The sequence below is a fragment of the Dryobates pubescens genome, chromosome 13 (genome assembly GCF_014839835.1).
Source record: "Dryobates pubescens isolate bDryPub1 chromosome 13, bDryPub1.pri, whole genome shotgun sequence".
Classification (NCBI taxonomy): domain Eukaryota; kingdom Metazoa; phylum Chordata; class Aves; order Piciformes; family Picidae; genus Dryobates; species Dryobates pubescens.
The window spans coordinates 5,430,084-5,442,824 of NC_071624.1; the positions used below are offsets into that span (position 1 = coordinate 5,430,084).

General features: G+C 41.0%; 1 protein-coding gene across 1 annotated transcript in view; it reads left to right on the forward strand.

Moving 5' to 3' along the window:
* Nucleotides 1-12,741, forward strand: part of GIGYF2 (GRB10 interacting GYF protein 2) — an 83,545-nt gene that overhangs the window by 66,296 nt on the left and 4,508 nt on the right. Inside the window, exons 18-27 of the mRNA XM_054166647.1 lie at nucleotides 266-363; nucleotides 680-780; nucleotides 1,526-1,687; nucleotides 6,395-6,553; nucleotides 7,693-7,929; nucleotides 8,834-8,956; nucleotides 10,065-10,268; nucleotides 10,392-10,597; nucleotides 10,889-11,043; nucleotides 12,377-12,546. Of these exons, the coding sequence (XP_054022622.1) occupies nucleotides 266-363; nucleotides 680-780; nucleotides 1,526-1,687; nucleotides 6,395-6,553; nucleotides 7,693-7,929; nucleotides 8,834-8,956; nucleotides 10,065-10,268; nucleotides 10,392-10,597; nucleotides 10,889-11,043; nucleotides 12,377-12,546 (1,615 nt within the window). The remainder of the gene's footprint in view (nucleotides 1-265; nucleotides 364-679; nucleotides 781-1,525; nucleotides 1,688-6,394; nucleotides 6,554-7,692; nucleotides 7,930-8,833; nucleotides 8,957-10,064; nucleotides 10,269-10,391; nucleotides 10,598-10,888; nucleotides 11,044-12,376; nucleotides 12,547-12,741) is intronic.

Consider the following 12,741-nt stretch of genomic DNA (forward strand, 5'->3'; position numbering starts at 1 on the left):
GAGTTCTGCAGTGCTAGGTGCTTGTTTCTCAAACTAGCCTATAAGCAACAAATACAAACCTGTAGCAGTAGCTGTCCTAGCTCTTGGCAGCAGGGATGAGTTGAGAAAAAGCTCTGTAAGCAACTAGTGTTGTCCACATCGTGTTTCTGTTTTAAATAGAGATGTGGAAGGACAGGAGTATGTTACAAATTACTGATTCTCATGTGTGTTCGGAGGACTTCTCTCCCTGGAAGTGGCATGTTGACTCTTCCTGTTGGTATTACAGAATATCCGAACAGAACATGATGCCACCTGTTACAAGGTCTGTGTCAGTGCCGGACACTGGCTCAATATGGGAACTTCAGTCAGCTTCACAGCCTACAGGTAAGATGCTTAGCACGTGTCAGATCTGCTGAGACAAGTTCAGAGGAATTGACTATTATATTATAGAATTGTTCCATTCTGATGAGAGGTTCTTGTGTAAGATTTTGTAGGAAAATGAGCCTTGCTTCAGTAATGGACAAACCTTGTTCTGCAGGAAGATAGAGGTTTAGATACTGACTAAAGCTAATGTGTTACCACAATTTTAGTACATTAAACTCTGTAACAGTGTACACAAGATTATCCCCTTTCAATTGGTTTTTGTTGTTGTTTATGTGCTTATTTTTGCTTGTCGATGTTTGTTCTCTTCACTATCTAGTCTGGGAAGGAAGCAGTGTCTGGGATCTCCCCATTGATACTGCAGCTCAGGGACCAGCTCTAGAACAACTTCAGCAGCTCGAGAAGGCCAAAGCTGCAAAGGTCAGAAACTGTTTTATACTGTAAGAAGGTGGGATTGCTCTTCTGGAATGCAACTGTGTTACTTGAGCCAATGGAAGATTATTAGCTCTGTATGATTTTTATTAGATGTTCATGGAAAAACATCATAAAGAGAACAGGGGTTATAGAAACCAGTTATGAAATCTTTGTGGACTGCTGTTCAGAAACCATTGCTGTGGAGGTACTAGTGACCTCTAACATAGTGTTTATGGTTTTTATACTTGTGATTAAAAATTCCTCACTAGCCACCTTTTTGTAAAGTGAACTGTCATCCCAAACCTGAGTAGTAGCAGGTGGTCATTCTTATACTACTTGCATCTTTTCACCTGAATCCTGAGTCCTGTTTGGGTTGTTTCACTGTTACTCAACTATTAAACTGGTTTTGTGGGTTTGAACCTGTAAGATTCTACACATTTCCTGAAACTGATTATCTTACGATGACTGCAAAGCAACTCGCTGTTAGCTTCTAAAGTCAGAGGTTATTTTAAGGAGCCAATGTAGAAAGACTAGAGAATTGTTGTTGGTTGCAGAATAGAAATTGTCAGTAATTGTTTCAGGAATCTGACCTAAGTAGGCAGCCAGCTGATAGGTAAAATTGCAATCAAGGGAGAGCATCTGTCAGAGGCTTCATCTGTTACCTTGTTACTATAATCTCAGCAGAGTTGCCCTAAGAAATGGTGTAGGAATACGTTACCTGCATCTGAGTATAGTTTTGTGTGAATTGTAGCTAGAGCAAGAGAGGAGAGAAGTGGAAATGAGGGCCAAACGAGAGGAAGAGGAGAGGAAAAGGCAGGAGGAGCTTCGGAGGCAACAAGAAGAGCTACTTAGGAGGCAGCAGGAAGATGAGAGGAAACGACGGGAAGAAGAAGAACTGGCCCGCAGGAAGCAAGTGAGTTTCCTCAATGTAGTTCATCTCTAATTAATTTTAATACTTTATAAAACTCACTTTAAGAATCCTGTGGGGTCGAATTAATCTTTAGTAGGTGTATGTGAAGACAGCTCTTTTTTAAATGTGAGTATATGAAATTACTCTTCTTCTGTTCTTAAAGAGCCCAAATTGCAGTCCAAGAAATGGACTTTGGAGTTCATTTCCAGATAGGTTCCTGTTTGTGAGCTGAGAGGCTTTATTCCATGTAGAATATTCACTTCTAAATCCCTAGTGTAAATACTAGACTTTAGTTAGTTGCCCAGGTGTTGTACATTTAATCTTGATTCACCATTTATACAGTCTAGTGTCTGGATAAGGGTGTATTCTGGAGTAGACAGGCGCTTGAGCAGCTGTTTCAAATGGCTAAACTGGGCTCTAGTGGAAAAGAGTGATGTAACATTCGGTTTATTTGTCTGGGGTTGGTTGGTTTGGTTTTTGAACTTAGTACATTTTTCTGAAGAAATTATTATCTGGGTTATGTCAGAGTCTGTCAGCTTTATTTTCTTGAGTTGGTATTTGGGAAAGGAAGGGCTGCAGTTTGGACAAGCAGATTTATGTAAATGAATTGCACGATCTCTGCTGCAGTAGAATGGACAGAGCAAGTTGCGCTGTGTTCTTGCAACAATATCAATTGGAGACATTATTAGCTTGACATTGCTAGCATTTACTTCAGAATTCTGTATGGAAGACAGATTAACTAGTGTTCCTTAAGATAAAGACAGTGAAAGTTCACATTTTTCCACTCTGCATGTGAAGGATAGCAGTGATTTCATTGTTAAGTTTATTTGCATGTTTCGTGGTTTAAGGATCAGACACTTGCGAGGAAGCCTCTAGAATCTTTACTTTTATTTGTAAGTTTGTCATAGACCTCAGTTCACTCAGTGTTTCAGTTTTGTCACTGGAGATTTATTTTAGTAGATTGCAGTATGATGTGTAGCTAGCCTTCATGGTATCTTTAAAGAATCAAATCTATAAATGAATGGCTCCTTGCTTTAATGTATGTAATTTATGTATAGCAGGTCATTATGGTGTACAGTGGAAAAAAAAATCCTTTGCTTGAGTTCAAGGTTTACTGTAGCATTAAAGCAATCATAATCTCAAAAGTTTAAATTTTGAGTTTACTTTAGCTCTGTTTTAATAACAACTAATTTTTCAGCTGATCACTTGGTAACTCAATATGTGTCATCCATGGTGGCTTCAAATACACATGGGTTATTTCTTTTGAGACTAAGTTTTTCTACTGTGTGTAACTACTTCAAAATGTCCATTACATTCCAAAGTTTTCTGTACAGAGAACAATCTGGTTCTCCCTTTCTGAGATGTCATGGGAAATAATTGTTTACAGGGAGGAAGCATAATGGGATTGAAAAGGTGTAACAGCAGGTGTCTTAGTTTATTGCCAATTGATTAATTGCCACAATGCTTAATTCTGAGCAGTAATGTTTTGAAAAGGTAACAAAGAGTTTAAGCACTTCTCTGGAAAGAGAAAATAGTATTGTATTCTGTATTAAAAGAAACCAAACACAACTGGTCTGATATTTGAATCTGACTTCTGTACTGGAAGGCATTGTAGAATCAGGGATGCACTGATTTATTAGCATGGATTTATACGGAGGAGATGATGCTTAACAAATTTGATTAACTTCTTTTGAGGAGATGACAGTGAGAGCTGAGAGGGGTGAAGCAGTAGACTTAATCTGCCTGGACTTCAGGAAGGCTTTTGATGTAATACTGCATAAAAGACTAGTATATAAGGTTAGTAAATACGCTGTTGATGGTGAATTCTAAATAAAAAAAAAAATAAAAAAAAAATAATAGAAATTCAATTCTGTAGGATGAAATGTCATACCAAATGTTGAATCCAGTTCTGTTCATAGTTGTCATCAATTACTTGCACTGTAGAACTGCAAACAGTCATGCCAAGCTTGTGTAGTTCCTGTATATCTTTTTTGTTCGTGGTCTGGTATCTTCTGTTTTATAATGATTGATGGCTTTCAGGATCAAAATTTGAGGTTTAATGACTGGCTAATAAGTTTTTTCTGAATTATATCATTAGTGCTCCCTTACAAGTACCTGGCTCAAAGATGAGAACTACCAAACAAAGATTCATATTCCCTAGTAACAAAGACAAGCAGAATTACAGGTGTTACTAGCTGCTAAAAATTTTAGAATACTTTATTTAAGAATTCAGTCTGGTGAAATGGGGATTGCTACTTAAGGATTTTCTGCAATATTACAGATACTTTAAAGGATCTGAAATAAGTTGTCTCCACAGCAAGATGTGTACTTGAAGACAACTATTAGAAGAGATGCTAAAGAGTATTGGGATTCTCTTGGAGCAGGAAGCCATGAATATGGGAGCAGTAAGAGCCAAAGGAATAAGTCTGTTTCCCATATGAGTCAGTGGCAGAAAGCTGGAGAGCTTTGAATGGTTTTGGTCATATGCTCAAACAAAAACATTGAATAAAAAGATACAGAAGTAAATTCTATGACAATGTTTTCTATAGCTGTGAAGAGTATGAAAAAAGAATTACTTCAGCCACATGGCTCTCAGCCTTTCACAATCTCGCAGCTTTTTTTCCCCACTCATGTTGGTACAACACTGTTCACCTTTACTTCTCAAGGGGAGAGAAGTCTTTATTTTTTAATTGCTGTCATCCAAAAGTCTCTCTCTCTCCTGGCATGCCTGAGCTAGAAGGATATTCCTATGGCTTTATTAACGGCAATTTTAGCCTCATTTCCCAAAGGGAAAGTAGGACAGAGAGGTCAGTGAACTACTGTTGTGTAGAAGGACAGGGTCACTTTGTCCTTCTCTTTCAGGTACTACATGGTATGTCAATGACTAGTGCCAAGCATCCCCCAGTCTGGCTGGCAGTTAGGCATCCTGAGCTGAGATCCTGGTGTGTGGTCTGTAGTCAAACAAAACAGGCTGGCACACTTCCAGCCTTTGAAGCAGACTTTTCAGTAGAAGAAACCAGAAGCAGAAATTTTTTGGTACTTGTGCTGGGGACACTTGGTTACTGTGACTTGACTACATGTGTACAATTAATAGAGTTACAGGCCCAAGTTACAAAAATGGTCTAGGTAGTGTGTATTGCACTTGAAGCTTTTGAGAATATGACAAATCAGGGACTTGATTAATGAGAAAATGATTCACAGTCTGTTGGTTTATGTCTAACTAGTGGAACAAAAACTTATTACACTTACGTTTAGCACTAAAACACTGAACTGATATACAGGAATACAAATTACTACTTGGCTTGCAGCCAACAGCTCTTCAGTTCCATAAAATTGCTTATATTGTGTCTACTGACAGTTAAATTGTAGACACCTGAGGTTAACCTTTGTCAGAGAGAATCATGGTGCAGTTGGTCAATGAACTGTATAGCAATTTATGCTGTGTGTATATGAAGCTTTGGTATCAAAATTATTAAAAGGTTATTAGATTTCAGAATTAATTTCTGTGATTTACCAGAGTTCAAAATGTATACCCATGCTGCACAAGTAGTCCTATGAATAATGTATTCCTTATTTAAAAACAAAACAAAACCAACAACAACACAAAAAAACCCCAACAGACAAAATCTTGTAAGGATTTGATTGCACAATACTAATTGTTCAAAAGGCCAAAGTATTTATGAATGCTTAAAAATGTTCTTGTCTAAAAAGTAGGATCTTGAGGTTGAAGTGGTAGGATATGTCAGAAAGTGGAGAGAAGAATAGAAAGACTGGAAAGCAGGATGGCTTTAACACAGTTACTAGACTTCAGATATCAGAAAAGGCAGCAAAACCCAAAGCTGTTGTATGCAAGGGAAAGTCAGAAGTGCAGGTGAAGTTGCACAGATGCACTCTTGTTTAACAATACATACAGGAAGCCAGCTGAAGGCTGGTTATGCCCCATTCCTCCAAAAAGCAAGTAGCAGACTGGAAAAATAACCTGTTGATCTTTAGAGCCTTTAGGAAAGGGTACTGATGCTTTGGTTTTGATTAAGCAAATAATTTTGCTACTTGGAAAGCAAAATATAATTTATTGCAAGGTGTTTAGGGATAGCCCCAAATCAAAGTTCTCAAGAGACATTTTGTAGCCCATAATGTTTAAACAGTTCAGGAACAGCTCAGTCAAGGTTATTGCACAAAGAGGTCCACATCTGTGAGACTTGAAAAGGTTGCAGAGGCCTTAAGTGCAGGGGGCTTCTTCAACTTATTTCTGGTGTCTGGAGATGTGGTTTGAATGTTGCAGTGCACTTCAGGAGTCAGTGTTTTGAAACTCCTCTAAGTAGGAAAAGATTCCAAATTACAGCTGACACCCCACCGCCACCCCAAAAAAAGGGAATTAATGATACCCACACATTAAAATACACATACAGTTAGTACATATTGGAAAGAGGAGTCTCACCCTTTGTTTCATTCTCAGCACCATTCTTTTTAAAACCAAAACCATAATGTCTCTGTTTTCATTAATTATGTACAAGATGTATGCTGCATCAAAGCACTCATTAACACAAGGCTATGTAGTGTCCAGTGTAGTTGTTTTGGTAGTGCTTAGCTTGCAGCTAGGGAGCTTTTCTTTTGGACACTTACCTGGCCAGACCATGTTGTAGTCTGTGTTCTGATGAAGTTCATCAATACAATGGCATTTATAGATTGGCGTTCTGTTTCCAACTCCAGGAGGAAGCCCTGAGGCGACAACGAGAGCAGGAAATTGCACTAAGGAGGCAGCGGGAGGAAGAGGAGCGGCAACAACAGGAGGAAGCACTTAGAAGATTGGAAGAGAGAAGAAGAGAGGAGGAGGAAAGACGGCAGAGAGAGGAGTTAATTCGTAAACAGGTGAAAAATGGCAAAAAGGACCTATTATATTTAATTACAGAATCTGTCAAAACAATCAAACTTTGACACTTATATCTGTACCTGAGAGACCATCGGTTTTGGTGGAAGAAAGCAAAGGTTTTGGGACAGTATCACATCAATGAAAAATAGGTTTTGTACCTGTATGTATCAGGCAAAAATATCAGAATCCCATTTGCCTTTTGGAAAAAGACATGTATTGAATGACTTCTCTGAGCCTTAAAAGTGGCTTTGCAACATAGTATTTCTACTCCTTTCTTCAAAAGAAAGAGTACAGTACTAGAATAATAATTAGGTTTGAATGTCAGTCTCTGACTATTTACTATAAAACTGTTTTCTTTAACGCCATCAGAGATGATCGGTTTTGTCCATCTTCCTGTGCTGTGCCAATACTGTAACCGCTGTCGAAGTTACAGCTTTTTTTTCTTCCTTTTTCTTGTCATACTATTAAGTTTTTAGTTTTGCTCAGCTTTAGCAGTCCATGTTGGGCAAATTGAGCTTCCTGCCCCCTAATTGATACTATCACAGCTCCTCAGTCAAACTAAACTTAAAACGTGATTGGCTTCTCGTGAACTTCCAGGTCTGTTTCACAACTTCCTGTTGCTATTTTAAAGTTGTTTTTCAGGGTCATCCCTTGCAAGCCATTCATCACCATTTCTATCCCACCACAGAGTCATCTCTGTTGTTAGCAGAAGCATCTTTCCCTTTGAAACTCTAGTGTTGAGTAACAACAGTAAGCATCACCATCTGTGTCAAAACCTCTTGCCCTTTTGTGTCTGTCAAGTTTTATTCCACTCTGTAGCAGTACTTGACTGCACGTTCTATAAGCAGATTGCACTCAAACTGAAAGGTGCATGACTCCTACAAGAAAATGGGATGAGATTAGCTAGCCTGAGCTGAGGTGATGTTATGCTCTTCCGAGGTCTTTGATGGAGTGATGGGGATTTTCAGGGGATATAGACTATTTTATTGGACTTTTTTGCTCAAGAATGTAAAGGAACAATCTAAAGAGCACCGATATACAGGTGCAAAGGCTTCTGTCTGTTCTCTTAGAATCTTAATACCACCGGTTAGCAGTAATTTAGTTTTTCTAAGTATGCTTCTCTTTATGTCCTGGGAAGGAAGAGGAGGCTGCCAAGTGGGCACGTGAAGAGGAGGAAGCTCAGCGGCGACTTGAAGAAAGTCGGCTACGCATGGAAGAAGAGGCAGCCAGACAGCGGCTCGAAGAAGAAGAGCGAAAGCGCAAGGAGCTGGAACTCCAGCGCCAGAAAGAAATAATGAGACAGAGACAGCAGCAGCAGGAGGCTTTACGACGATTGCAACAGCAGCAGCAACAGCAGCAACTTGCACAAATGAAGGTACCGTTGTAATTTCTTCCTTCAGTGTAGTAAGTAAAACAACATCTGAATTCAGGGTTGTCTGGACTAGCTTGAACATAGCAGGTGCAGATGAACTCTCTGGAGAGGGAAGATGGTCAATAGCTCACTGTGGAAGTGATGGGAAAAGTAAGTTACAAAATAAGAAAGATTCAGTTGATGGAAGCATATTGAAAAAGGATTCACAGATGAGTACCCATGCTTGTTTTGCTGCAATGAGCAGGAGACAGTGCAAAGTTTCTAAAGCTTGGAGTTCCTGAAGTTTCTGTAATCAAAATTGATTGTTTAGCCTGGAGAAGAGAAGGATCAGAGGCGACCTCATTGCCCTCTACAACTACCTGAAGGGTGGTTGTAGCCAGGTGGGGGTTGGTCTCTTCTCCCAGGCAACCAGCACCAGAACAAGGGGACACAGTCTCAAGTTGTGTCAGGGGAGGTTTAGACTCGAGGTGAGGAAAAAGTTCTTCACTGAGCGAGTCATTCGTCATTGGAATGGGCTGCCCAGGGAGGTGGTGGAGTCGCCGCCCCTGGAGGTGTTCAAGGGGAGATTGGACGTGGCGCTTGGTGCTATGATCTAGTTGTGAGGTCTGTTGGAACAGGTTGGACTTGATGATCCTTGGGGTCTCTTCCAACCTTAGTTACTGTGATACTGTGATACTGTGATTTTTCAGGCAGTGATGTGTTACATTAGTCATAATACACAGTGTCTTTGACACACTGCCACTCTGATACATCAAAGGGCAGCTCAAAGACAGGACTTTTTCATACGTAATTTTGTACTTTCTAGTGTTTTGTTCAACTTTAAAGGTGACCTTTCCTTTTCCCTGTGTGTCGTGCTTATACTGATTTTTCATGATTGTGCTTCCTAACAATGCGCTTTTTGGCCCAGCTCCCTTCGTCTTCAACATGGGGTCAGCAATCAAATTCAGGAGCTTGTCAATCCCAGACCACACTGTCGCTGGCAGAAATCCAGAAATTGGAAGAAGAACGGGAACGGCAACTTCGAGAAGAGGTAAATGCCAACAGTAATGGAGCGCCTCTAGCTTAGAGTGGACTAAGCTGGATTTGCTTAACTGTTATTAGAAGAAATAATGAGGGTGAGGAATGTTTTTTGAAATATGGTAACTCAGGTCAAATTCTGTCTCTCAGTCATAGGTTCAGTAAGTACTCGTTTGAAATTTTTTGTAGCTTCTTAAAACAAGTATCTGACAGGAGGGACAACTGTAGCCTTACAACCCTACAAGATTCACAACACAGTACGACTTCTGTCATTGTCTTTGCAGATATTCACAAGACTAGGGCAATTTAAAGAGGGAGGGAAAATCTAGCAAGTGATGGTACAAGAGAAGACATTCCTCCGAGATGCCAGATGTTTAGCTGGCTACAGTTGTGTTTTGACAAATGTATTTTCTCCTGGGCTAATAAGCAGTTTGTATTTAGTGGGTACTTCATGTGTACTGTGTCCGGTTCTGGAGCTCCTATTGCAAGGATACGGATGTGCTGGAATGTGCGCAAAGAAGGGCCACGAGGATGATCAGAGGGCTGGAGCACCTCTCCTGTGAGGACAGAATGAAAGAGTTGGGGCTATTCAGTCTGGGGAAGAGAAGGCTCCAAGGAGACCTAATTGTGGCTTTCCAGTATCTTAAGGAGGCCTACAAGAAAGCTGTTGAGTGACTTTTTAGGGTGTCAGGTAATGATAGGACTAGGGGTAGTGGAACGAAAATAGAAGTGGGTGGATTCAGATTGGATGTTAGGAAGAAGTTCTTCACCGTGAGGGTGGTGAGACACTGGCACAGGTTGCCCAGGGAGGTGATAGAAGCCACATCCCCGGAGGATTTTAAGGCCAGACTGGATGTGGCTCTGGGCAACCTGATCTAGTGTGAGATGTCCCTGCCCCTGGGAGGGGGTTTGGAACTAGATGATCCATGAGGTCCCTTCCATTCCTAACAATTCTATGATTCTGTGATTCCTATTTGGAGGCACTGTGATGGCTCAAAAAATAGGTCAGCTGTTCTCCAGAAAAGAGTGAAATCCATTTTAAACAAGTTTCCCAGGTAGACTTTTGAATAGTAATTGTCTTCTGAAAGTATGTACAAACACTTTTGTCTTGTGTGTAACAGCAAAGGCGTCAGCAGCGTGAACTGATGAAGGCCCTCCAACAGCAACAACAGCAGCAGCAGCAAAAATTGTCAGGCTGGGGTAATGTCACCAAACCAACAGGCACCACCAAGTCCTTGCTGGAGATACAGCAGGAGGAGGCAAGGCAGATGCAGAAACAGCAGCAACAGCAGCACCAGCAGCCGAACAGAGTCAGAAATACTACGGTATGTACAGTATTTAATCAGTGTGTGGAGAGAAACAGTACACAACAGTTCTCCATGTCTGTTCATTACTGTTCTGCTAGGTCTGGTGCTAATAACCCGGATCTCTTTGTTGTGTTTCAACAGCACTCTAACCTGCACACCAGCATTGGGAATTCAGTGTGGGGCTCCCTAAACACTAATCCCAGCAACCAGTGGGCATCTGACCTAGTCAGTAGCATCTGGAGTAATGCTGATACCAAAAACTCAAACATGGGTTTCTGGGATGATGCAGTGAAGGAAGTGGGACCTCGTAACTCGACCAATAAAAACAAAAGCAATGCCAGCCTCAGGTAGGAATTAGGGAAGGAGCTTTTTCAAAGAAATGTTATCACTCCTGAGGCAATCATTTAGCAGTTATTCATCTTCTTGTGTTTTTCTTTTTTCCTTCCTTTGTCACTCAGGATCTGTTTTGACAACAAAAGTATCAAATAGGTCACCATTCACAATTTATTTTGTCATCTCTTTAGAAAATCAGTTGATTCTTAAACAGTATTTGCATCTTGTAAACTAACCAAGTCATATAACACTGTACTGTTGGTTAGTCTGGTAACTTAGAACCATATGCTTTTTCTTTACCTCAGTAAATCTGTAGGTATTACAAGTAGGCAAAGCAAGAAGGTGGAAGAAGAGGAGAAGCTGTTGAAGTTGTTCCAGGGGGTTAATAAAGCCCAGGATGGATTCACTCAGTGGTGTGAACAGATGCTTCATGCACTCAACACAGCTAACAACTTAGATGGTAAGAGGTGATAATGAAGAATGATATGATCTGCTGGGAGAAGCTTTGTTTCCTACCCAGATAGTTCTGAGGAAAAGTGATAACATAATGTTTTAAATGCAGCAAAATGGCAACGTTAAACACTGGTCTAAAGAACTGGCTGCATCATCTCTTCCATGGGTTTCTGTGTGCTAACTATAGCAAATCAGGGGTTACTGAAAACAATTTGAAAGTCTGTCATGAGATCTCCTGAGGACTTTTGGTGGCCATGGAAGCATTGTCAGGCAGATGGCTGAGGACCCAGGTCACCTTAGGTGCAGGCAAATATGCTTCCATGCAAAGCAGTTTTTAGTGTGAAACTGGTTGGATTTTCTACTAATTCTGTTGTAGGGCACATAATGCAACACCCAGTCTGAGATCACAACCTGATGCCTTCTTGTACCGAAGCTCTGCAGGCATCTCACAGTCTCCAGTGTGTGCACACTGCAAAGTTGTGGTGCTGTGGGACCCTTTAACTTTTGTGGGGAAGCAGTGCTGTCCCAAGAACCATGGTCACAGCTCATGTAGTGACAATACAGTGTCACAGCTTCCCTCCTCTTAGGGAAGTGATACCAGTAGTAACTTGTTGTCCTCACCTGTGATGTACTAACTGCATCCAGTGGCTGTGACCTTGTAGTGCTGTTGTGAGTCATACATCCACAGTGAGCTTCCGTGCTTTCAAAGTTGCTTAGTTCTTAGGTGTCAGTGTTTTGTCCTGGTGTTTTCCTGGCTTGTCATTTGCCATTATCCATGTTCAGGGCCAATTTGGATGAGGCTTTGGGCAAGTAACTCTAGTTGAGAAGCATCACTGTCCATCCCTTCTAAACTAAGCCAGTCTATGCTAAAATAAAACTAAGTTAGTCTAAGGAAAAAAGTGATAAAGAAGCTGTGCAAGTGAGCTAGCTGTGACCTTCAGGTCTTCAGGTACTTGCAGGTCAGGTCAGCCACTGTGCAGTGTGGTCTGTTGTGCTTCAGCCTAAAAGATAGTACTGTTGACAGCTCAGAAAAGCGTGTTTCATCTGGGCCTGGCATTAAATTGGAGCTTTAAATCTGGCAGTAGCTGAAGCTGGTGTGCTGACTGACTTTTACAACTGTCAGTTTATTTTTCCTTCTCATTGCAGGTAGGTGGCCTTCTTACCGTTGCTTTGGCTGCAGATTTGGTGAAGCAGTGCATCATAGGGCTTGGAAGGCCAAGCTGTTTGCCATGGCTACTACATTAGCAAATACTTGAAAGATAAATCCAAAGTTATTTTTATAGCATGCATTTGTTCACATATCTACATGCATTTCCTCATGGTCTGCCTTCTTCTTGCAGTTCCCACGTTTGTTTCTTTCCTGAAGGAAGTGGAGTCTCCCTATGAGGTCCATGATTACATCAGAGCCTATCTCGGAGATACTCCTGAGGCCAAGGAGTTTGCCAAGCAGTTTCTCGAGCGCCGTGCCAAACAGAAAGCCAGTCAGCAGCGGCAACAGCAGCAGCAACAGGTAGACCTTACTTGCTGCAGTCTTCAGTGAGGGTGCACAGAGGCTGTATTTGAGTCTGAAGAGCCTGCCTTTCTGCTGGATTGATAAGAGATGAGCAGGATATTAAGGTCATGTAAAGTCCAAGGAATAAAGCAGATTTCAAATATTTACTGCAGAATCAAGTTTCCTTTATAACAGTTGAGGCCAACTGTAGAT